General features: G+C 42.5%; 2 protein-coding genes across 2 annotated transcripts in view; one reads left to right on the plus strand and one right to left on the minus strand.

Annotated features, from left to right (window-relative positions):
- The window catches only part of crfa4 (cytokine receptor family, class I receptor 4), a 54474-nt gene extending 45231 nt beyond the window's left edge, over positions 1-9243 (minus strand). The window contains exon 1 of the mRNA XM_085448961.1: positions 9119-9243. The gene's annotated coding sequence lies outside the window, so the exon portion shown is untranslated. The remainder of the gene's footprint in view (positions 1-9118) is intronic.
- Positions 9244-13700: 4457 nt separating this feature from the next.
- Positions 13701-14869, plus strand: LOC146680833 (uncharacterized). Its single transcript, XM_085447743.1, has one exon. It carries the CDS (start codon positions 13701-13703, stop codon positions 14850-14852), a length of 1152 nt encoding a protein of 383 aa, XP_085303869.1. The 3' UTR covers positions 14853-14869.
- The last annotated feature ends 11966 nt before the right edge of the window (positions 14870-26835 follow it).

Below are 26835 nucleotides of genomic sequence, written 5' to 3' on the forward strand. Positions count from 1 at the left end.
TGGTACACAGCGCTCAAAATCTGTCAAAAAATGTTTTTTGACAGATTCAGGTCCCAAAGTCAAACGAACTCACTGAGAGTTAAAAACTGTCTAAATTTTTTCATCTTTAAAAATGATAAGTGTTGCTGCTTTACCAGGTGTAACAATGAAGTTTAATATTCAAGCATCCATGAAAACATAACCGACTTAGAAGTTAGCAGGAAGTTAGCTAGCTAGTTTCCACCTAAACATGATATAGCATGTTCTGACTGAGAGATTTCTGAAAAAAATAAAACTTACAGCTCTGCTATCACTTCCAGCATAAATGAAGACAGAAAACCAAACAGCAGTGAATTTTGTAGGGTTACTGAAGTTGGGCTAGCTGGTATATAATGATGTGCTATGTGATCGCTAGCGACACAGCTATGTTAGCATAACATAAACACAGTGAAGCTGGAGGATGAACGCTAACCTTTTTCCACTTGATAAAAGTTAACATGAGGGTTCCTGATGGTTAGAGACAAATGCAATCACATGGCAGGATACTGTAAATGGACCAAACTTCAGTCAGGAGACAACTGAGATAATCCATCCACAATACGAGGTTAGTCATTAATATACTGCAACAACATGAGAATAGAGCCGCTGCAGGAGAATTCAACATTAATGAATCAATGGTATGGAAGTGGAGGAAGCAAGAAGAATAAGCTGACTAAAGCTTGACGTATCTGACTGTTTTGTTTCACTTAATGCACCTTATAATCCAGTGCGCCTTATGGTCCAAAAAATATGGTAATATACCACACAGTATCATAAGCCTGGTAACCATTATTATAATTAGGGCTTTGCCAAATAATACCATCCTCTTATATACCAGTATAAATGCTTACATGGTACAAACGTGTCACATTTTAAGATCAGTAATATGGCAACACCAAGTCTGTAGCTTCCCTAGCATACATAACAACAAGCTCAGTCATGGATAAGAGTGAGAGCCACGTGTGAGCCTCCATTGACGGTTTAGTAGGAAAAAAAGGGAACTATTAAAACAATCTCGAATAAAACTCAATACTTGAGCAGAAAACTGCTCCCACTAAAGGTGGAAACAACAAACCTGTTTCACCACTTCACAAGCAAATAGCCATCAACGAGCAGAACCAGGCCACAAAAAACGAGACGCTAGCAGCTGGTGATCTGCTACCCAAATGTAAATGAATTACTAAGGAGAGTGGTGCCAGAGCACTCGCTAGCTGTACTCTATATGACCATGAGAGTAAATACTGGATGGAAATTACTGACATGGTCACATTGTGGAAAAGCAGAGCTTTAATTAGTGCTTGCATGCAAGGTAACACGGTCAAGTGTTTTCTGAAACTTTCTTTCGCTAGTTTTATTTTGTCATTTTTTTCTTTTACATTCAATTTATTTTCAGATAAACGGAAACTCTATTTTTATAAACAGCAACATTACCACCGTCCAGGACCCCAATTCAGTGTCCTTGCAATTCTAGACAATCATTTCCTTATGGTGTAGTAAAGTGCATTATATTATATGTAGCTGTTTTGATGTCAGTAACAACAATTATAGTGACTACAGTGGTATTTATGAATTTCAGTCAAAGCTTGTGTGGTGGCAGGTCTCATGAATAGTCATTAATAGGCAGTGTTGGGACTAACGCGTTATTAAATAACGCGTTACAGTAACTACGTTATTATTGTGGTAACGAGCACAGTAACTAGTTATTATGCCAAAATCAGGAACGCGTTAGTCGTTACTGGGATTTAGATAGGGTCGTTACTCGTTACTTCGTGTGGTGGCTGTCGCAGAGCTTCCACAGATTCAGTAACATTAGCAAGTGGTGGAGGCCAGCAGGTGGATGAAGGAAAGGGGATGCAGAAGGAAAAGAGACCCGAGGTGGCCGCCGGTCCAAGTGTGAACTGAACTTCAGGTAAGAAGTTATGACCTGCAGTCTCTCTGGGTCAGATATAAACCAAGTTTAGTTTATTTTCGTTATTCTGACTTTTTCCGTACTGCGTGCTAGCTAGCATGACGGAGTTTCTATACAGCTGGGTGGTGCTATGAAGCTAATGATGTTGAGCTTTATTTTGTTCATAAGTTATTAGAGTTGCCAACCGTCCCGTCTGGTATTCAGAGAAAATATTACGCGTTTCTTACTGAGGTGAAAAGGAACAGTTTGTCCCGTAATTCAGCTACAATGAAAAAGACACAAAGCTGGAGTTATTCTGTGTTTACGCTGCACAGCTGCCTCTTCTCCTTTCATCCTCTCCCCTCCCTCTCCCGTTTTTACTTCAATCATGAAAACTGATCAATGATCAGCTGATCGGCTCTCTTGTTTATTTATCGCTCACTTTGCGCAGAAAGAGGAAACCAGTGGATGTCGCGGTAAACAACAGCAGCACGTTTAAGCTTGATCAGCTGTTGTTAGAATTTATTTAATATTAATTTCTAGTATCAGCTGATGTTTGCTGGAGCCACAGCTGCAAAAAAGCTGCTGGTCATGATGTCGGTTTGGTTATCTGGTGAGAGGGAAACATGAAGATGAAACCAGGAGATGTCCTTACTGTCACGGCTGGCGGAGGGAGCCGCGTGGTGTGGAGGAAAAGGAGGACCCAAGATGCAGCAAACTGATGATACGAGTGATGTTTTATTTACAAAGGTGGTGGTGACAAAAACAGGCAACGAGGTATGAGTACTTTACAAACGGAAACCTAAACTGGGAGAAACTAAATAGCAAACCTGAGACCGTACAAAGGGGGTGCGGGGCAGAGGGACGCAGAGACAGGACACCATGGAACGCAGATGAATGCAGAGATACGCAGAAATACACGGATGAGTGCAGACGAGCCGACGAGGAGCACAGGCAGACACCAACTATAAATACACACACCAGGTAATGAGGAAATGGCACACAGGAGGGGACACAGCTGGAACTTAATGGGCATAACGAGACAGACCTACAAAGTAAAACAGGAAATCTAGAACCCGAACCGGACACAAGGGGGGAGGACACAGAATAACTAGAACAGAGGGAAATAGTCACAAAACACAAAACGCTGGGTCAACGACCCAGGACCATGACACTTACTGAATCATCAGAGCTGAACAGGTGATGGAGAAACAGGTTTACCTTTTAGGTGACATGGATGAGTTGAAGTTATGAACTGTTTCTGAGAGACAAATAACACCAGGATCCTTTTCTAAGTAGCTGGCAGCTGGTAACTGTGCAGGGGCGGGTCTAGCAAAGTGTGGCCAGGGGGGCATGTAGGGCACTAACAGGGAAAGGGGGGCACAAAGAAATACTTTTCTTTCTTATTCTCATTTAAAATGTCTCGCTTTTAAAAAATAATTATCTGAATCTTACAACAAACGATTGATAGATTGATGCATATATACCATCAAAACAGTGTACATCACTGTCACAGCAGTGTTTGTTTTCATTCAAAGGCTTTATGATTTTTGCTATAATGGCGGCCAGTCTCTAGTCAAAATGCCCGGGACGATTTTTTTGTCCCAGTCCAGCTCTGTAAGCAGCTCATCTGCAGTCTGGTGTTGCCTACATCTTCCTATTCAGAAGGCAGAATTTCCGAGTTCTGAGTACAATCAAAAGCATCACGACTGCAGTTTTTGTGTTGGATGTAAAAGGCGCACATGACGCTGTGACGTAGGCTAGAATCATGGCGGCGGTCAACGGTCCAGGCGTGGGATTTCTCTCGTGGAAATATGCACATTATCTTTTCCTTTCTATTGGTAGGTGGCACAGTGCACTGTGGCAAGTAAGCAAGCTAGAAGACTGGCAAAGTTATGGAAGCGACACATTAACAAGAGAATTCTGAGTAAAACCAAAGTTACTTTCCCTAGTAACTAGTTACTTTGAAAGTAACGAGTAACTTGAAGTAACTGAGTTACTTTTGAGAGAAGTAACTAGTAATGTAACTAAGTTACTATTTTAAAGTAACTTACCCAACACTGTTAATAGGCATGGGTCACTTGCTGTGCCTGACCTTCTAACATTTTCCTGTTAAACACAAAACTAAAATGCCTTCATGATCATAATTTAAACAAATTAATATTAAGGTAGGTGGATGCCATTCTTGTATCCTAAGTGAATTTTAGCCGATTTGCCAAATAGTTTAAGGTGCTAACTCTAACTCTACCCCTAACAGGTTTCAGGTCACCTAGTGCATAAAAACCAGAGGAAGTGGAAAGAAATGGATGGACGGATGGATGGATAAAATATCAGCAGCACGGGCCAAACTCCAGTTAGTGGATCATGTATTTTCACCTATCACAGCAGAGGAAAGTCATTGAGTTTGATTATGCAGATAGCAGCCTAGCAGATCATTCCACCTGGGATCAACAAGTTGACTTGGTATAAACGTCAGACACTATGGGATGTTTCCGTTATTTTGTCAGAGTTCTGCTCTGCTTAAATCGATACTGATTTTTATCTGGTGTCCATTTTAATACATTCATGTATTGGTGTCGCCGTGACCTTTTCATTCTCTTGAAAGCATTCAATCTGCAAATCAAATGGAGGATTTCACTGTGGAGAAAAGCAATTTCTGAATAAAAACAGGTACATGACAACACTGACCCAAATGTAGATGGCGCAAAAACTACGGGAAAAAAAGCTGCACACTTGATTAGATCTCCCAAAACTTTGAAAACCTGAAAATCTTTTCCATCATTGCCTTTGTTGTCTGCAGCAGATTGGGATTCATCAACAGTGTTGGTCAAGTTACTTGAAAAAAGTAATCAGTAACTAATTACTGATTACTTCCCCCAAAAAGTAATCCCGTTACTTTACTGATTACTTATTTTCAAAAGTAATTAATTACTTAATTACATAGTTACTTTTTAAAAACATGATTTACAACCTGAATAGGTGATAAAGCGATAGATCTTTCAGCCCAGTTCTACTTTTTCTACATAATCCATCATATAAAATGTAATCAAATGGAAAAGTCCCTTTTTAAAACTTGTTTTATTAGTTTTAATCTTTTAACTTTATGCATCAAGCAAAAATTTAATTATATGCAACATTCTCTGACTGGAAGAAATTTATTTAACATTTAAACCTATTTTCTACACATTCCAGCACATAAAATAATTTTTTTTTGTGTTTACACTCACTCTTTCAAATAGATGCAAGTAAAACCAGCAGAAAATAAATAAAATCAAAGACTCAGCGGTCCTGTTGCTCTATTTTCACCTGTAAAGCAGGAGTAGGGTAGGCGGAGGTTTACCCTGGTGCAGGTGTGCTGCAGCGGTCAGTGGAAGAATCCGTGAGTTTCTCTGTGAGTTTCCCATTACGTCATAGTGCACTCGGTGCTTGTTTGGAAGTTTAGGGGGGTTTTTTGCTGTTAAAAGAAGTTTTCTTCCCATGCACAACGGACACTAATGTTTTTGTCACTTTTTATGGAATCAGACTCAAAATAAGGTCAGTACTGCCACGCTTTAAACGCTGCACGCTCATACTCTCTCCCGCACTCGATATATGATCCACTGTTGATCTGCACACAGCTGTTGTCACGAATGTCGCACTCGCTTACGTCACTGTCATGAGACATTCTCACAAAAAAATCACGGTTTTAGTAACGCAGTAACGCAGCGTTCCTACGGGAAAGTAACGGTAATCTTATTACCGTTTTTGCAATAGTAATCCCTTACTTTACTCGTTACTTGAAAAAAGTAATCAGATTACAGTAACGCGTTACTGTAATCTGATTACGCATTGTTATCTTACTGTGTCAGACTGAGACAACTGCTGTTGTGGCTAAAAATACAGTAAATGATAGAAAATGAAAAGTTACAAGTAACGCGTTACTGCCCATCTCTGTTCATCAACAACTTGGAGTCACTTCTGACCAAGACGTGTCTTTAACTCACAAACTAACCAAATCTGTAGACCTTGCTCTTTCCATTTGTGCAGTATTGTTAAACATCCTGTCTCAGAGTGATGTTGAAAAACTAGGTCATCTATTTTGCTTCTTTGAGACCAAGTGGTCTATTATCCCAACAGAGCACTCGGCTCCCAGACTTCCAGTTTGGATTTGGGAGAGTGACACTATTTCTGCATTGAAGATTGGACTTACAACTTTCCTTCTTGATAAAGTTTACAGTTAGGGCTGGATCAGGTGACCGTGAGCCATCCTTTAGTTAAGCTGCTATACGCTTAAGCTGCTGGGGGACTACTAAAACACAGTCCTGCTCAAATGTGATGAGCTGATTGTTATAGTTCTCTCTCCAGCATTGTAGCACCTTATCTTACTGTGTCAGACTGAGACAACTGCTGTTGTGACTAAAAATACAGTAAATGAAAGAAAATGAAAAGAAAAGCATCTACAGTCTTTAATTTACAGTTAGGTATGCAGCAATGTCAACCTCAAATGCAACATGAAATGCTCAACTTGTGTTTTTTTTATTTAGTGGTTTTATATGCTCAGTGTTTCTGAAGTGATGAGCAAACAGAAGATAGAGAAACAGAGGAAATAATCATTAAATAGGGTTAATGATCATCACCCTCTCTCTGACTTCAGCTGGGCTCACTGAAAAAAACTTGGATGCTCTGGTCTGAATCATATTAATCTAACAGATTCCAAATTGTTCTTATAAAGTCTTCCTCAAACACTAATATTAGCTATGGAGCTTTCTGTAGTTTTCTGTAGTAGGTTCGATATCTTTCATGTTATGCTTCTTGTTCACAATATCATTAGAAAGCATTTCCAGGTATGTGCAGATGGTACCCAGTGACTACAAATCAGTTAGTTAGAGTGCAGACACGTCTGAAAGGCAACAACATAAGGATTAAACAAAAATAGAAATGCTCAATCTGTGTGTTTTACTGACTTTATAAATGCTGTAAATGCCCTCTGTTCCCATACTTGAGCTGCATTTAGAAGTTTCAGTTAGAGAAGATGACAAGATCTACTTTCTCCTGACTTTAAAAGCCCAGTTCATGCAGACAAAAGTTTTCAGAGAAGAAGAAGGTGGCGATGTGATTAAACATTTGCAACAACGACAAAGAAGAAAAGAACAGATGTGTTCACAAAACTGCACCCAGAATTTCGTCCTTGCGAATCCCTGTGCACAGTCGTCTCTTAATGTAGGAACTGAACTGATCTTGAACAAGCCTCAGAAAACATCTTGTTTATGGCTCATTGTTGCGGAAGTGGCTGAATGTATGCTTGCTGCCATTCTTATCTGTTATAACACATGGGGTCATGAGGGCGAAGGGGTTTACTGGGCAGAGAGAAGCTCACACAGAGCTGGGTGTCTGCAGAAAAATCTTAAAAAGCATCGATTTCACGTTCTGAAATGTCACTCTTGTTTTCTATTCTGCTCCATTATCTGACTTTAGTTATTACATCTTTCCAAGGTCCAAGTCACAGTTAATGGTTATCTAAGAATTAATACAGCATTAATACACTAAGAAAGCCAAATGTTCAGCTCATTAGACTAAAAAAAACAAACAAACAGTAAAGCAACAAAGTGCCACATTTTAGAATCTGGAATGATGATCAGATGATTTTAGGTTACATTAATTGACTCTTTCAGCTAAAATTCAGGGATTTTCCTGAGCCTTGAATAGCTGCTTGTTGGTGACACCAGCACAGCTGACCGGCATCCACTGAAGGCAAAGAGTTTGTCTTATTTTATTTAACAGAAATATTATTGGGGGTTTTCCTATTATTCCTGAAGTATTTGTGTACAAAATGTCTACAAATGTTGAGTAGATGAACCCCAACTTGAATTAAATGCTTACAGATTTAATTTTATTACAGCGCTGCTTATTTTCCTTTACGTCTGCCTGAAACCTTACTCTTCAATAGCACATAAACATGGGCACTTCCTAGATCACATAGGGCCCAATTTGATCACCAGAAGGTTAGATTTCTCATTAAATTATTCATAAAACGGTGGAACATCCTGACATCTTTAAAAAAATAAGTGCACTTTTCAATGATGCGTCAACGTCTTTCCACATTCAGTGACACAGCTGTCATTACATGCACCACACGATTACGGATCAAAGAGGAAAGTTACACAGCCGTTGCTTTGTTGAAACTAAACAGAAGTATTTCACATCTTTTATTTGAAGCAACTTACATCATCCTAGAAATAATTTTAACTTTCCAGATGTTTTCACTGTGATGACGCACCGCTGCCATCACCACAGCAGGTGTTGTGTCGTATCGATAATGTCTGTAATTAATGACTCCACCGCAATTTTCACACTTTGTGAGGTCACCCAGTGACCCAGATTGGACACAGGTTTGACACTCCTGCTGTACACTGACAATGGTTTTCATTGATATCTCTCATATTTTTGGATGTTTTTTTGATCAAGAAGCAGACATGATATTTGAACCGTGTGGTATCACAAAAGGTCAATCTTCAAACCACACTGAGAGATATTTAAAATGAGCAGAAAAGAACAATTTTAAGTCAGAGCACTCAATTAAAGTAACCTGTATTAAAAGTGAATTCAAATAATAACTAAAGTAAATTGAATGCCATCCTCAATATCCTGAACTTGATAAGTGCTTAAGAAACTTCACGGATCTTTTTCTTTTCTTTTCTTTTCTTTTCTTGTCCTACATCTGCTTCTGCATCGATTATTTTTTGGGGAAAAACTTAAATTTGACCATTTGTCTTCTCAAAAAGGGACTTACAAAACACACAGGAGCAGGTGTACAGACATACTGAAAAGGTGTACATGTGCTCCTCAGGCAGCAGTTTCACTGTCAGGTGTAAAGAAATTTTAAAAAGAAACGTATTTATATCAAATGTCAGTAGATAAACATGTTCACTCCAACACACAGAATAGCATCAGTTTTAAAGGTAATTTACAATAGTCACTATATTTTCAATGGATTCAACGTGTGTGTGTGTGTGTGTGGGGGGGGGGGGGCGTCAGTAAGCAAACTGTGGTAAAAACTCTCCTATTGGGGTTTTGCATAAAATAAATAAGCAGTAATAAACAGTTGTGTGATTCTTCAGACAGTTCACGCATTTTCTTTCCGCTTTACATGAAGTTTGTAAACTGGGATCTTCTTGTTAACCTTACAAACTGGCGCACTTGACCTGCAGATTAAAAAGCAGGAATCCGTCTTACCTGGAGTAAGCCTCTTTAACGCCTCCTGTGGCGCGATTCCTCAAACACAAACCCACGCGGGGAGCAGGAACCGGCCGGTGGCCCGTCGATTGAGCAGATAGTGGGGATGAAGTCCGTACGAAGAGTCGGGAGCTGTTCTAACAGCTGCTGCTGCTGTTGCTCGGTGCTGATGTGCTGTCCGCGGAGCGAATGCGCCTTTCACCACCCTGTCACAGTATTTCTGTCCCCCTCCCCTCCATAAGGAGCTTTTCCTCCACCTGATCCCGCGTCATTAGCCAAACACCAGCTGGAGCTCTGGACTCCCCCACCCATCTTTACTGAACCACCTCCTCGTCTCCATTGCGCTCTGCTCCGAGGAGCAATGTGTGGAAGACAGTTAGTGCCAAAATAGAAATACAACGTGTGCGCTAAATGAAGCAAATTAAACAGAAACAAAAAAAGGTAACATTTTTAAATAAATTCTAAATTAGAGCCAGTTTGTTCATATGAAGAAGTCCCAGTTTTAAGAGAAAGGAAATTTATAAATGACTAAATAGTGTTGGGTTTTTTGTTTTGTTTTTTTGCACTAACTCCACTTTGCAGTTATTTATTTGTAAAAAATGTTTGGAACCACTTTGTGTTGGTCTTTCATGTGGAATTCAAATAAAATTGATTCATGTTTGTGGCTGTAATGTGACAAAATGGTAGTCACTTCAGTGGCTCTCCTGGAAGCAGGGACACGTTTCTCTTGGTTCCCACCCACTTCCCATTGCTGTTGCTTATTTCGCAGTATCAGAATGTCTTTCACTTTCTGTGCTCTCTCTTTGGACTTTTGGATCTCCGTATTAATCAGTATATTCTGGTTATACCTCATATTACTGTCTATGTTACCACAATGTGTACATATCTTTCTGGGAAGCTGCATGTCAGGCTACCTCATAGGTTTAACAAAGTACTCAAGTGTAACATCCTGTTTGGAAATGGGCACCAATAAGTGAGGATGTCCTGTCGTAAATTCTTATACGGTAAACCTGGATTAATTAGCAGGAGAAAATGAACGAAAAACTGAAGGATGTAAACTATGTTAAATTTTTGATACTGTATTGATAAAAAAGCAAAACAAAATGTGTTGGGTTTTTTTGTTTGTTTGTGTTATTTTATCAGGATTTATGAACATAATGTTCACGGGACAAGCAGATTGTTGTGATTTAAGTGATTATGGTCAGAAACAACTGAGTTGTGAAACTGAAGAAAAAGGTAAAGGTCTTCCCACTATTTGGTTCCAGATGACTTCTGGTGCATTAAAAAGAAATCCATGAATTACAATGAAACAAATAAATGAAAATAAATAAAATCTCTATTATTAATAATTAATAAAAAGTCAAATGACAATACAAATTTAATTCAATTCCAGTTTATTTGTATAACACCAAATCCCAGCTACACGCTGCAGAATTAAGGAGAAGACACCTAAAATCAGACAGCCCCTCTGTGAGCAAGCATTAGGTGACAGTGGGAAGGAAGAACTCCCTTTTAACAGGAAGAAACTTCCAGCAGAACCAGGCTCATCTGACACAAACAAAGCAATGATGTCTTGGGGTGTTTGTTACAAGCCTCGCCCAAATGATGAAAGAATAAAAATACTAATCCCACAACATTACAAAATAAAAGGAAATAACATCTAAATAAAAGTCCAGTATTCACTGTCACTATTTCTTTTGTTTCAGATTTTAGTGGGGCCACATTATACATCTGAGCGATATATATATTCACAAATATGTGAATTTTATAGACTTTTCTTCATCTTGATTTTAAAAAAGAGGTTTAGATAGCTACCTAAAAAGGTTAAGGAATGAGTCTACAAGCCAAATGGTTGGAAACCACTTGTTTAATCATACTAGTGCACAATTTCTAAAGACGTCATCTGTTTTTTAGTATATAAAATATTAATTAGAGACATAACTGCGTCTGTCAGATATACGTTTTGCAGTAAAAAGTACAATTATTCACTTTAAAATGTGGCGAGGGAGAAGCATAAAATAGCACTGACAGCTTTTGGGGAAAAAAATCTTGATCCTGCAGCAGCGCTGACAGTACCACACGACGTGTGAAAGAGCAGTCATCCTGGATCAGTATTAGCTCTGCCCCACGGAGACAAAAATAATCAGATTATTCTCAGGAGCAGCTTGTTTGATTCAGGGCCCTTGTGCTGCAAGGCCTCCACTGTATGTTGCTCTGTTTGTTCACTGTGTCGCTGCCGATGTTTAACCAATGAGAAGAGCATGACTGCTCCCCAAAGTCAGGAGGCATGACTCAAATTAGTTAGAGTGCATCGTCCTTTGAATGATTCATCAAAGAGATCCCAGATCCAGAGACGCAGTGACTGAGGCGACTGCCTGGATAAATGAAAGCTGATGTGAGGTGGGGTTGTGGTAGTGGAATATTTTTCTACCAGATGGGACACGGATATGTCACATATGATAGAGCTGAATACATTAGCCAACATAAACTTTGTTTTATAAATCTGTTATTTAATTTAGGTTGAGGTTTAAATAGTGCTTTCAGTTTTCAATTCCAAGGATTACTGTTTTTACAGGGGCAGATTCTCAACTGCAGCACAAACTTGTAGATTTTTACTGACTGGAATTCTCCCAAGCAGCTTTTAGTGTCTATAATTAGCCCTGCCGTGGAGTTGATGCCCTTCTACAATTTTGTCCAGCTCCTCTTTTGCATATCCATTCCCTTGGGTCACCTCTACATTCTGTGCTGGGAGACCTAGCAAAGATTCCTGTTGCAGCAAACATGACTGTCCATTCTTGGAATTGGTCTACCTATTAACCTGAATGAGTTGCAGGCACCATCTGATCCTGCCAGTAGTGACAAGGACACTAGCAATAAGGAAAGAGAAATTACCTTTGGCCACCTTTTTTGAAGCTGGACAACTGAGTCATTGTGTTTCACTGTGAACCTAAACTGTACCCGCTGTCAACTGTACCTGAACTGAAACACTGCTTGAAGTGCTTGCAGCACCAAAGGAACCTGCTGTGTTCAGACTCGTTTTGAGTACCTTTGGTTTAATTGCGGGATGTATTTAATTTGTGTTCTTTTTCTGTGCCTCCTTAAACCCATTTAGTGCAAGACATTTTCAGTTGTATAATAAACTATTAGACATGTTTCTATTAGTTCAAGTTCATCTCAAGAACAACTCAACTAACAACTTTTAGAGTCTCCTTCAGCTGGAAAGTTAAGGCCTTGTTTTGAGCAGCCTCCCGACTCACTCTGCAGGTGGCATTTTCCTGCATTTCCTTCACCTGATGTTGTAGCCAAAACAACTCCTCAGCGTACAATTTTGAAGTAGATGCTTTAAATCTCGGACGATGTTTTGGTGGGCTATGAGGTTTTCACGAGTGCTTGCTTTTTTGCTTTTTTCCTCATTTTGAGGGAAATTATTTCATTCCCCTTTTCTTGACTCGTCATTACAGCTTGACTCCATTCCGGGTATGAATTTTCTGTTTCAGATGCTAACACGGCTGAAGCAGCTTAACCTTGCACTCCTGAAGTTCCTTTGAAACTGAGATCTCTCAATTTTGGCTGTAGGACTTCACATGAATATCCATAGTTTGGATGTTTGCAGCCGTCATACCGCTTTTTTAAAGTGTGATGAGTGAAAACTTTTAGTTAGCTTGTTTTCAACATCCTAAGGACCTGATGTAACAAACCTTTTGGGTTATAGCACCACTAGGGGGGGTTGCCCAACTATTGTAGTAGCTGTGGGGGTCTCCTAGTGGGTGTGTGAGTTGTTAGCGGCAGCCATTTCATGCTGCTCATGTTCCATGCTCCAAGAAAGCACCTTACTTACTGTTGTGACAAGCTGGCGCTGGTGGTACCAATCCCCGCGCATGTAGGTTCGGACGAGTACAGCCGAGGAGACCTGGCTTATAAAGTGTAATGTTGCTGACGGCGAATAAAGGTCTGTTATTGGATTTAACCGACTGGTTCCGTGTTATCCGGCTAACCTCCACACCACATGCCCGCTGGACCGGCTAGCCGCTCCTTCCTCGCCAGACTGCTGTTACAAAGTGGCGCCCGAACATTGTTCTCTGGATCTTCATCGTCATCCGGACCGACAGACGGTGGGCTCGGATGTTTTTCCCGTGTTTTTCAACGATCGACACTTCGGCTGAGGTGGCGTGTTTTTTTTTCTCTTCGTCTGGCTGTATTGGCCGGGCCGATAGGACCCCGTGAAGGAGCCGACCCCCCGGGATTTCAACGACATTTGCAGGCATGGAAGAGCGCCGACCCATCGCTTGACACGCTCGCCTGCGAGGGGGAGTACTCCGTGAGTAACTGTACGGTCCGTCGGACCGCTAACTCAGTGCTATTGGACCGTTACGACATCGGCGGTGCTAAAGCTAAGGCTAACGCTACAGTGACTTTGACTCAGTGTTCATCCAGAGGGACGTTTTGTTTTGTGTGAAGCATCAGAGTGTGCACGGACGCTCTCTGTCTGATGGATATTAACGCTTAGGTACTCTGTGGGAACGCTCTTTCACTTTGCCATAACTTTTGTGAGAGAGAGAGTGGTTTCGGCCATACTTTTGAAATGGCGTCCCACCCAGACACAGGCAGCGAGGGAGACGGCTGCGACTCAGATGCTGAAGCTCCCAGCCTGACTAAGTACATCATCCCTTGCTCTACCCCTCATGACCTCAATCTTAAGGTGGAAAGCTTGCAAGAAGAGGTGGAGAAACTGCGAGTCTGCTTGCACGATTCGCTGGAGCTACAAAAGAGCCTTCTGAAGCACTTGGATGGTGGCGCGAGAGGGGAACCGGGGGAGCAAACACCTCCTCAGAGAACCCCCAACCCAGTGGCTTTTTCCACGCCATTCACGCAGAAAGGGATCAACACAGAGCCCCCTCCGCTTCTCCAGCGTCAGTCGGCGGAACTCTGCAATACATCGAGGATGATCGCCGCAGCGCTGCACCAGGCCAAGCTGGAGCCCCCAGTGTTCGCTGGTGACGGCGGAGTGTCACCGGAGGAGTGGCTCCAATCAGTGGATAGCTACAGATCGTCGCTGCGCCTAACCGACTCGCAGGTTCTGAGTGAGCTCCCTCACTTCCTCAAGGGAGAGCCCAGTAAATGGTTTAGGGCCCTCAGCTCTCACATTACTACATGGGCACATTTTTACCAACTTTTTGAATCAGTGTTTGTGTCAGCTGATAACCAAGAGCACGTTTGGCGGGGCATCCTCGATCGCGTCCAATCACTAGAGGAGCCCCTCCCAACGTTTGTAGCTCACATGCTCGGTGAGTTTAATAAGCTAAGGTGCCCGCCGCCGGAGCATGAACAGATCGAGCTCATATGTAAACATTCATTGGAGAAATATCGGGTTGCGTTGTACGGTACGCCGGTCCCGTCGGTTATGGACCTACTGCTTCGCGCGCACGAGCTCCACACAGCCTTAGGTCCAGTTGGCCGCTCAACCCCTACTTCATCTCCTAGTGTTGCAACCGCGAGAGAACCACATTGTTTTAAATGCTCCCGCCCAGGGTTTACCACACGCACGTGCCCAAGTTGCACCTGGGTTGCCCCAAAAGAACGAGGTGCTGCCAGACCCAGGGCAACCTCCCACCGACCTCTTCCAGGACCACCACCGGGCCTGGAACTGGCCGATGCTGAGGGGCTGGATTCACTGCCGGCAGCTCGTGCGGCCAGTCAGCAGTCGGGAAACCCCCGGGGGGGGAGGACATTTTAATGAGGCAGCCCTCCCCCCATTCACAAAGTATGCCTCGCCCGCATGATGCCCACCAGATTGTGCAAGGCATTGTGGGGCACATGGAAGATGTAGAGTCTGGAGCACACTGGAACACCCCACTGAAAGCCAAAATTAACTTCAACTCAGTGGCAGTGAACGCTACGCTAGATACAGGGGCATCCCTGTCTGCTGTGCGGGCTGAACTCATTTTGGAGAACAACTTGTCTCCCAGCAGGACCCACCAGTGGATGGGTCCACCGGTGAGCCTAGTAGACGGTGCTCGCTGTCTCCCGGAGGGTGTTACATGGCTGCCCATAGGGTTCTTGAACAAAAGGTTTTATCACCGGTTTGCTGTCATCCGCAACTTGTCGTCCCCCTTTGTCTTAGGGATGGACTTTATGAGCAGGGCCTCTTTGACAATCCACATCCCCTCGAGAACCGTAGTTATGGACGACAGTCCATGCCCAGGCGCGGATGAAGAGGAGGGTTGCTCAGTTGATCTGTTGAGCGATGATAATGTCATTATGACGCTTGACATGGTAGAGCCCTCGCTGGAGACCAAAGCTCTGGAGGCAAACCTAACAGATAGTCAGAGAGAACTATTAGTTGTCCTCCTTGAACAATTTAGCTGCATGTTTGATGGTCATTTGGGCCGCACGTCTTTAACTGAACATGTGATCGACACGGGAGATGCGAGGCCTATTAACCTCCCCCCATACCGCACCTCCCCTGCAAAGAAACAACTCATTGAAGAGCAGGTCCAGAAAATGCTGGAAGATGGCATAATTGAACCGTCCATGAGCCCCTGGGCCGCACCTGTCGTGATCGTTAACAGGTTGGGCGCTGACCCACGGTTCTGTGTGGACTTTAGGGGGCTGAACCAGGTGACTCGGAAGGACTCATACCCCTTACCGCGGGTCGATGAGTCTCTCGACTTCCTAGCGAGAGGTCGATTCATTTCAACATTGGACCTGGCGAGGGGTTACTGGCAGGTGCCGGTCTCAGGGGACTCACGTCCTAAAACAGCCTTTGTTTCCCATTGTGGGCTGTTTCAGTTTCGCGTGCTCCCTTTCGGCCTCTGCAACGCACCAGCCACCTTTCAGAGGCTGATACACAACGTCCTCAGCGGCCTTGTTTACAAGACATGTGCTGTATATCTGGACGACATTGTGGTTGTGTCCCCTACCTTCGAACAGCATTTGTTGGACCTGCGGGAGGTCCTTGAGAGACTTAGGTCTGCGGGTCTCTCATTGAAGCTTAAGAAATGCCAGTTCTGCCTGAAGGAGCTCACCTTCCTGGGCTACCGGGTTACCCCGGATGGCATTAAACCGGACGATGACAAAATCAAGGCTGTGATGCAGTTCAGAACTCCGTCCTCAATGAAACAGGTGCGGCAGTTTCTCGGTCTGACGGGATACTACCGCAGATTCGTAAAGGAATATGCTCGCCATGCAGAACCTCTGCACGCCCTGACAAGGAAGGATGTTACCTTTCAGTGGGATGACAGGTGTCAGGAGTCCATGGACTTCCTGAAACAGAGCATTGCGACAGCGCCTGTCCTGTCACTCCCTGACTTTTCCCGGCCTTTCTTCATCCATACGGATGCATGTGACCTTGGCTTGGGGGCGGCCTTAATGCAGAAGGATGCAGAGGGTAGGGAAGTAGCGGTCGCTTACGCAAGTCGAGCTCTTCACAAGGCAGAGAAACCATACTCTACGCCAGAAAAGGAGTGTCTGGCTGTGATTTGGGCTTTAGAACACTTTCGTCCCTATGTGGAAGGGCTTCATGTGACGGTCTTGACTGACCACAACAGCCTTAAGTGGCTGATGTCACGCCCAAACCCTACTGGCCGGTTGGCGCGGTGGTCCCTGCGCTTGCAGGACTTTGACTTTACCATCGTACACAAGGCGGGGGTACATAACAGGGTGCCAGACGCTCTGTCTCGCAACCCACTGCCTGCACCAGAGGGTCCTCCTATTGAAATCTTGCCGGAGCATGCTGTCATGTGGGGCATGGATCTTCGTGCCCAGCCTCCCCTTTTGTTAGAGGACCGAACACAACTAAGGCAGCTGCAGTTAGATGACCCAGGTGCAGGTCCAAGGCTCCGAGACCTGGAGTGTTCCCCCAATCTGGGTTCGGACGCCAGTCCTTCACCGTCCTTGGTGGTCAATGACGGCCTACTCTATTACCGAGGCCCGAAACATAAGCGCAGTCTTCGGCCCCAGGAGGAGCTGAAGCTGTATGCTCCTACGGCTCTCCGGGGTACCCTGTGCGGTTATTATCATGACCACCCTACAGCAGGTCACCTGGGGATTGCTAAGACACTAGCGAGAATGCAGTCTAGGTTTTACTGGCCCAAGATGGCATCGGAAGTTAAACGCTATGTCTTGTCGTGCCCAGTATGTCAACTCACAAAACCCAGTCAAAGAAAGCCAGCGGGCTTCATGGTCCCCATTTCGCCCCAGCGACCCTGGGAATACGCAGGGGTCGATTTTGTCGGACCACTACCTCGCACCGCTTCGGGGAACTCGTACATACTGGTCTTCGTAGACTATTTCTCGAAGTGGATCGAAGTGTGTGCGGTTCGGGATGCGACGGCTCGAGTGGCAGCCAGTAAGTTCATTAACGAGGTATTTGCTAGGCATGGGGCCCCTAGGTACCTTATTTCGGACAGGGGCTCACCTTTTGTCAGTGAGCTGTTTGATTCTGTTCTCTCCACTCTTGGGTCCACCCACCGCCTCACGACGGCGTATCATCCGCAAACTAATGCGACCGAAAGAGTGAACAGAACTCTCAAAACGGCCATCCGTGCATACGTGGGCGATAAGCACGCGTCGTGGGATAAGTTCATGTCCCAAATCTGTTTTGCGCTGCGCTCAGCCCCCCATGAGAGTACAGGACTCAGCCCTGCTATGATGTTGTATGGTAGGGAGCTGGAGACACCCCTTGACTTGCTTACTAAGCCGTCTGGAGAGAGCGAGGAGTCATCCATGCCCTATCCGGAGACCCTTAAAGCGTCGCTTCAGGAGGCCCACGATCGAGCCAGGGAGACACTGGCTCGCAGCCATGCTAGGCAGAAACGCTACTACGACCTGAGACGCCGGCCGATGACCTATGCAGTCGGAGACTTGGTGAAAGTCAAAGCTCATCATCGATCGGACGCTCAATCTTGCTTCACGGCCAAGCTGGCACCCTTGTTTACAGGGCCCCTCCGGGTTACTCAGAAGCTTGGGGAGGTCAACTACAGATTAGCCAAGATTGACACTGGTGAAGACGCAGGAGTCTTCCACGTCGTGAACGTTCAGCCATTTTACTCCTGGGACTCCACATCTCCTTCAGGGCACCGGACTTCGTCCCAGGAGAGCCTGGATGAGACTGAAACGGGGGAACAGCCCTCATTCCCGAGTTCAGGGGATATCGGAGCAGGCGGGCACCCCGCTGAGGGCGCCTCTGAGTCGCCACCGGCCAAGGGGGAACAATATCATTTGAGACCCCGCCGGTGCCCCAGAATCACTGAGGGTTGGACTGCTACCAGGTGGACTAACCGTCATCATACGGACAGACTCAATGTTGACTGAGGGTTGGTTTCATACATGTACATGCTGTAATTGTTCTGTTCATAAGGGGTGATTACTTGTTCTGTTCCACTGAGCCCTGGTAATCGTGGCCCGTGAGAGCCTTTGTTTGGTTTTCTGTTATACTGATTTGAGTGACCGGTTGTGTTGTATGTCTGACTGTTTCCCTTGTCTATGACCATCTCTGGAAGATGGATTGGCAGTAATACTGCATGTTCTATATTGTTTGCTTCAAGCACTAATTTTGTTTATTGACTGTACCAATGCTATAAGGTAAGGGTGTCTAACAATTCCTCCACAACCTGCTTAGTACCTAATGTAACTATGTATAGTGAAGAAGGGTAGCGGGAGGAGGGTCACCTGGGTCCGGCTGAGGACAGCCTGCGAATTGCCGGGGGGGTGATGTAACAAACCTTTTGGGTTATAGCACCACTAGGGGGGGTTGCCCAACTATTGTAGTAGCTGTGGGGGTCTCCTAGTGGGTGTGTGAGTTGTTAGCGGCAGCCATTTCATGCTGCTCATGTTCCATGCTCCAAGAAAGCACCTTACTTACTGTTGTGACAAGCTGGCGCTGGTGGTACCAATCCCCGCGCATGTAGGTTCGGACGAGTACAGCCGAGGAGACCTGGCTTATAAAGTGTAATGTTGCTGACGGCGAATAAAGGTCTGTTATTGGATTTAACCGACTGGTTCCGTGTTATCCGGCTAACCTCCACACCACATGCCCGCTGGACCGGCTAGCCGCTCCTTCCTCGCCAGACTGCTGTTACACTACCTACAGCTTAAAAAGGCCTTTAAGAAACAAATTCCACCACTCAGCAGCCTGACTGAGCTGGCGTATGTATTGTTAGTTTTTATTACCAGCTACATCCATAAACTGTAATAGCTGCAGGTAGTATTTTTGTTTTCCAGACTCTTTAGAAGTGAATAGTCACCATGGCAACAACAACAACAAAAAAAAGCTGAAGCCATTATACATAACCCAAACTATATTTCTTAGCTTAGTCAAGCAGTTTATATTTCCTTAACTTCACTATGTTGTTTCCAATGAAAAGTGTCTCTGCTGTGTAAGACGTTGAGTCAGTGTGAGTGCTGAACCCCTCCAACCTCCCGATGGGGATTTGTAAATGCATAAACTATTAATTAGGCATCTCATATTATATATGAGATCAAACACAATAAAACTGAAATATTTGAAAATGGTTGTGAGATATTCAACAATGTCATGTTAATATATCAAGGATGCACTGTCACAATACTTAATACTGCAGTGCATTGTCTGATAGACTGTGATTTAATCTGTTTTTTTTTTTTTTACCATATTCTTTTTTACTATACACAGCTATTTTTAATTCTGTTTTATGTTGGCATCTTAAATTTGAGAAAGTTAACCTTCTTATGTAAGCATTTGAATGTATGCTTATTTTACTTTAGTGGGATTATTTTCGATTTCACATTAGATTTCACTTTGTTATTGAGCTGTATAATAATCAACTGAACTGCTTTGTTTTTGGTTGTGTTTAAATTCATTTTTTTAACTGCTATAAAAACAGTGAGCCATGATATTTACCTGGTGATTCTATGGAAAATGTTTACAAAGGCAGCAACCCTGTTAGTCAGCTACCTCTGTCAGCATCCATCTGTCAAAGTATTTTAAGCCTTCCTAGCTGAGTTATTGGAAAACAGGCTGTAAACCTTTTTAATTCTGCTACAATACTGGACATTTTAATATGGGAATCTATAAGAATCGGCTTAGTTTGGGGGCCAGCCTCAAGTGGACATTAGAGGAACTGCAGTTTTCAATGCTGGCTTCATTTCTCTTGCAGAGGGAAAAGAACACAGGGTGAAAATTTTCAGGTCACTAGTTGTCCATGACAGGGTGTTGTGTGTGTGCGGTCTACCTCTGCTTGTATCACTTCATGTTGAGACTGTGAGTACAATAGTTGATTTTTATGTCATGTGGTCCACAGTGCATTTCATGAAGGTCAGGGCACTGAAAACAGAGGACTGAGTCTCAGTGGGCAGCCCTAATGGAAACAAACTCCATTAGGAACCCCCTCGCCCTCTTTTCTAAGGCCTTGAGAGAAGCCTTTATGCGTTTTTAGTGGTGAATGTGAATCCTGGTCTACAAACGTTCGAGCCCTGGTTCTGGTTTGGCAGCTCAAAGGTCTCAGCTGCAGTGCCTGCAGCTCTTTGTGATTGTGAAACGGGCCAGCGGTGATGTCACAGTCGCCATGCAACAGATTTAATCTAATCCCCTTTCCCCAGATTAGAAAGAAAAATCACTAGAAGGTCTTTTGTCTAAATTACACACCATGTGAGTATTTGTTTAACCTCCATCTTCTACAGCAGGTTTACCATATGCTGTGACGCTCCACCCTGGACTAAGTTTTGACCTCTTTTGTAGGTTATACTGCTCACGGCTGACATAGAAATACAGTGCGAAGCTGCGGAATGACAAGTGAATAAATTATTCATTTCGCAGGATTTCAGCCTTAAACATTCTCCCTTCAAACCAAGCACATTTCAGATGGAGAATCATAATTATTCATTATGCTTAACTGAGGCATTGCGAGAAGTGAGGAACTGCACCAATGTGGACAAGTCATTTTAACCAGGCTGAGCTTCTTAATTGGCAGATATCCAAAGACTGTTTAGGGTGTAAACCAACACCAAACCCTGACTAAAACCAACAGGCTAACTGATAGTTACCTAATAGCAGTGTAATAGAGACAACAATTACATAGGTTTGACTGGATGACTTTGTGCACTTGGAGAACTTGCATAATTCATTTGGACTGTTTGGCACAGGAGGCAAAGTGACAAACACAAGCTGGATTTTATCCCAAGGACAAAACAAATAAATAAAATAAAGCACATACAATGTGGAGAGCTGAGGGTTTACATCAAATATGTGGTAAATGAAAATAATCACAAAGGTTGTGTACATGGCACAGCAGCAGAGGTGGTGAACACAGTGGAATAAGATTCATTTAACTGTATGCATTACTGGATGTCTTACTGTTCAATTTGACTAAATATTACCTTTAGCTTCTGCTGTTATCAAATAAAGTTTAACATCTGTTGTAAAAATAGCCTCATTATATTTGCTCAGAGGTTTTCTTAACGTGCTAGCAACCTCTCCAGAGTGTGTGTTTTACGAAGATGGTGGAAGAATGATACTTTCAGATAGGAATAATGTTTTCCTGGTATATGACATCAAGCCTCTTATTAGCCTCTATTTTTGCCAGTTTGCTGTAACCCATCACAGTTCAGTACAACGTAACTCAAGTTCTTGATGAGAAAAGCGACCCAGTCAACCTTTACCAGTATGGCCCTAAAGACGTGGCCACTGTGTTTTTTTACCTTCTTATTGCAGTCATCCTTCATGCCTTGATACAAGAATATATTCTCGACCTTTGTCAAGGTCCATTGACAAAAACTCCTGTTGATGGACTCTCCAAAACTAATGCTTTCATCTGTATTCTTGGATTGGCCAAGAGAGGTGCTAACGCAGCTGGGCAAATCTCCTTCATAATCATATAAGTCTAAAGGAGGCATGGCATTTCTTGTCATTTAGCTATTAATTTTTTACTAGATTTCCCTTGCAAGAGTTTACAGAATGGTCTGAAAAAGAGAGTTCTCTGGGCGAAATGCCTTGTTGATGTCAGAGGTTAGAGAATGGTCAGATGGCTTCAAGCTGAAATAGACAACAGCAAATCAACCACTAACTAATAACCAACTTGTTACAACCAAAGTATGCAGAAGTGCATCTCTGAATACAGCAGAAGATCACATTTAGTGCCACGTTTACATGGGCCCACTAAAATTGGATAACAGGAGAAAGCTTGTGTGGTCTGATGAGTCTTGATTTCTTCTTCGACACTGAGATGATAGGGTCAGAATTTGGAGTAAACAACATGAAAGCATGGCTCAGTCCTGCCTTTTATCAGTACTTCAGGCTGTTGGTGGTGTAATGGTGTAAAGGATATTTTTTGACACCCTCTGGTCACGTTAGTATTATACTGGGCCTCATTTAAATACTAAAACCTATTTGAGACCATGTCCATCCCTTTATCTCCACATTGTTCTTGTCTTCTGATGGCTGCTTCCAGCAGGATAACACACTGTGTCACAAAGCTCAAATCATCTCAAAAAGGTTTCTTGAACATGACAATGAGTTCGCTGTTCTCAATTGGCCTCCACAGTCACCAGATCTTAAGCCAATAGAGCACCCTTGGCATGTGATGTAATGAGATATTCATTTTGGATGTGCAGCTGTTTTGGTGGTAAAAGGGGGTCCAGTGTATGCCTACAGTATTTAACCAGTAGTATATGAATTCATTAAATTAGCTTCATTGTGAGCCAGTAAAACTATATAATCTCACATGGCCCTGTCACACCACTTTAACATTAGTGTTGAGATGGACACCTGTACTGGAGTACCAGGGGACCAGCATCAATATTTAGTCTCTACCTTGTAATCTGAAGTTTTGGGCTCAGCACATAGTTTAATCTATTACAAATATTTTCATCAGTACTGGACAGAAGTGTTTAAATGTAGCAAAATCGAGCCACATGATCCTCAGCTGGTCTTGATCGACTCATGAAAGTTTGGCTGTGAAAGACAGCTCGATGTGATCTTCACAACTGTGTCAAACAACTCCAACATGTTTCAGCAATAAAAAGAAGATACACCTGCACTCTGTGTTTGTGTCTGTGCATGTGTGTGGTATTGGACTCATTCTGTCACATCTAATGTGTGTCACTCTGCCATTAAACTTCAGTCTCATTCAATCTGAATAATACATTTCCCCCATTCTCTTCAACAACCGTCTGCTTGTTCGACACTCAAAACTGACATACAAAACCTAACAAAACACGCACACACACATTATTCCAGTGCACAAATGCAAACCAGCATGCAACATGGACACACAGATGTGTTTAAATTATCTCAGTGGTCTGATCTATTTCAGTCTCTAAATAATGGCACATTACAGCTGAAGATAGAAATGACCAGTGCTGGCAAGTTACTTTGACAAGGTAATTCATTATAGTTACTAGTTACTTATTCAAAAAAGTAACTGAGTTAGTAACTGAGTTACAAGATTCTAAACGTAATTAATTACTTGAAAAGTAACTATTGCGTTATTTTTAAAAAAAAGTTTAACATTTTTTCCAGGGTATAATTGGCCATTTTTAACTACTTTTGATGTTTCCTCTACATTTCACCTTTAAAAACTATTTACTTTGCCTTGTTTGGTATCATTCTTATCAGCACAACCTCACGTGTCTGATTTTGCAGTTATATTTTCATTTTGACATACTGTATTTACACAATTGATCTAAAATCAGACCAAAAAAAACGTAAAATCAGAGTAGAAAATGGATATATTTTTACTGTAACAACCACAAACATGTTTAATGAATCATGTTCATAACTTTAAATGCAAATATAAATTGTCAATTTTAAAATCATATGCACAAGTTTTGCAAACAAAGTTATTTGCATCCATTTACCTTTGACCTTTTATTTAAATAACCGTTTCAAACTATTTGCATAACAATCAGCTGTTCTGCATTCAATAAGATGCCACCCAAATTATTTGGGCCACTCTAAATATTTCTGTCCACTATAAAGGAGAACATCACAGCCTGATACCTGCAGCTCTGACAGCAGCAGGTGCATCACTCCTGTTTTTTACCTGGGGACAGCAGTCACCTCATTTTTCTGACACACACCACAAAACTATCCACAACACACTAACTACACAAGACAACACATTAACTACACACTCCAAACACGCTAAACGTCACAAATCTCTCGCATCTCAAAACTCGCTCTCTCTCTTTTTTTGCTGTCTTTCGCTCTCTCTCTCTCTCTCTCTCTCTCTCTCTAAAACTCCCCCCTTTTCCTAAACATCCAAATGTCATGTTGTCATATCATTTTTGATTCGTTAACATGGTGCATTTTTCCACCAACACGAAAGGGGTGTTTTTTTGTTTTGGGGTATTTTTTTGGTCATAAGCAGAGAGTGCTTGCTAGTGCTGTCCTTAGACAGTAAATGTGACGAAACTATTCAGGACAAAACGCCGCATATATATTGTTTATCATGGCTCTGGTTTTACACGGCCTATCAACACAATTTAAAAACTGGTAAATATCACCTTGTTGCTTTGTCATCTTGAAGGAGTCATGTGATTGGCTTACCACGACTACTTTATTCTTCCTCAGTCAAACAGCAGCACTTATGCGATTGTTTTGCCCCCCTAGCTGCAAAAAAGTGCCAAAAAGTGATTGTCGGGCAGAAAGTGATTGCTGTCCGCGGGAGCGTGCGCAGCTGCTTAAAGCTGTAGCGCCCAGATTACTTACGTAGACAGCTACTTCTGTACAACTGATGCGGTAAGGTGCGGTAAGCTGAAGACAGTTTCAACCGTCTGGTTGTTGAAAAATAGTAACGCAACCGCATGGCATTTTCTTGTTAGTAACGGTAACGTGTTGTAACGATAGAAGTAGTAATTAGTTAGATTACTCGTTACTGAAAAAGTTAACGCCGTTTGTAACGCCGTTACTTGTTATTCCCATCACTGGAAATGACAGCTCTTACAGAAGACTGACTGGTCTACATGGAATAAAAATATCATTTAAAAAATGTATGCAGTAATACCCGACTACACTCTAGCAATTCAACAGCTTCATTTACTGCAAAATTTAGACAATTTCTAGTAATAAATAAGCCATCCAAGGCTGAACACATCTGTTGCCTCTGACACGTTTTTGTAGGTGACTGCATACTCACAATATTGTTCTAGGAACCAGGTTTTTTGTGAATACACTTCAGTTTTGAGGGCTTTAACACTTTGTTTTTGTTCCTGTATGTTCCTGCCAATGATAAAGAAGTGAAGAGAAATGGAATTCCCATTAGTATTAGTGAATTTCTAGTAAAGATTATAACATAGTTTTTATGGTCATACAAAACAATTGAATAGCAAATCATGCTCCAAAATGTTGATATCATTTTAAAGAAGCATATTTAACTACGATATCTGACGGTCTGTTAACATACAGATAGCTAGCTAATCTTAAAATGACTCTTCAGTACAGAAATGAAGCCCAACAATCATGTTTTACAGTCCCGTGGTCTCAGCCTCAGATACTCAACAAATCAAACAAAGCTCATGTGAAAACAAGCAAACAAATGAACAAAATATGTTCTCCTTCATTTCTGTCAAACAAAGCTGTATGAAACGTTTCCAGCTGTTAGTATCATGGTTGCTAGGCAACCTGGGCAGCGTGATGGAGGCTAGACCGTCCCATTTCAGAAGCCTCGTACTTCCGGCCTTAGCGGTCTTTGAATACGCGGCCCTTGTGGACCGTTAAGGCTGCGTACTTTAAGCAGGCTGCAGACCCTGAATTGGGATACAGCCATTATGAATGGTGATGCTGTGGCAAACAATGCCTCTTCAGAACCCCTAAGAAGGGCCTGGGTTTTAAATCATCTGGTCAGCTGAGGACTCATTAGAGATGTTGGAGAGGAAGTCCTTTCACTTTTTAGCTAAATTTAAACATCTTTTGTCTAGATTACGCGTCGGTGACCTGAGAAGAATGCAGCAAGTTGGGTTTTTTTGCAGCAAGTTTATAATAGCAGGAATGCACTGACAGTTTTCTTGCTTAAAGAAGTTTCTGGAATTTATAGTACGATGATAGTATGATTTTTAGTCTATTTTATGATAAAAGAATAAAAGAATTAAACTGCTACATAAAGTTTAAGATTTTAATTACTATGAATTGTCAATATTATACATGTGGTATTTTTTCTACTTTCTACATTCATGTATTCACTGTCTGTTGTCAATCATGTTTTACACTGTGTAGTATTTCCTGGTAGGTGGCAGTAATGCGCCAACATTGTTTCTGCATTTGCATGTTGGTGATTTATTGCATGCACACAAACCTGTGCACTGTTTAAATCATGTTTCATGGAACTACATATTCGTAAGCCCTGGCATTTACTGAGCACCAGTCAGATATTTAACAAGGAAAAGATGACACTCAAGGGGAACTTTATACTCATTTCCAGCATACACGAGGGACGCCATTTTAAGGCTTAACTACTATTGGTGTGATGTAATCAGCAATGTTAAATCCCTCAACACAATCAGCAGTGATCTGATTGACAATAATCCCAAGTGAAAGTTGGATTTCCATCCATGCAATTGTGCTAAAAGCACCAGCGTTAAAGTGATGGAGGTCTTAAATCCAGATAAAACTTAAAAACTATGACCTTGATATCATTTTTAAATGCTTTTGATTTGATTTTATCGTTCCCACAGGTTTTTATCCAGAACATGTTATTGTTCTTGGAAAGTTTATTTTTCAAGCAAAGAGAGCTGGTTTTAGTTTC

The sequence above is a fragment of the Copadichromis virginalis genome, linkage group LG23, assembly GCF_057382275.1.
Source record: "Copadichromis virginalis isolate Kocher_CV1m ecotype Utaka linkage group LG23, C_Virginalis_male_GT1.1, whole genome shotgun sequence".
In the NCBI taxonomy this organism is placed as follows: Eukaryota; Metazoa; Chordata; class Actinopteri; order Cichliformes; family Cichlidae; genus Copadichromis; species Copadichromis virginalis.

Excerpts from the sequence above, each read along its gene's own strand:
- LOC146680833 (XM_085447743.1), top strand. The coding sequence starts at position 13,701 with ATGGCGTCCCACCCAGACACAGGCAGCGAGGGAGACGGCTGCGACTCA.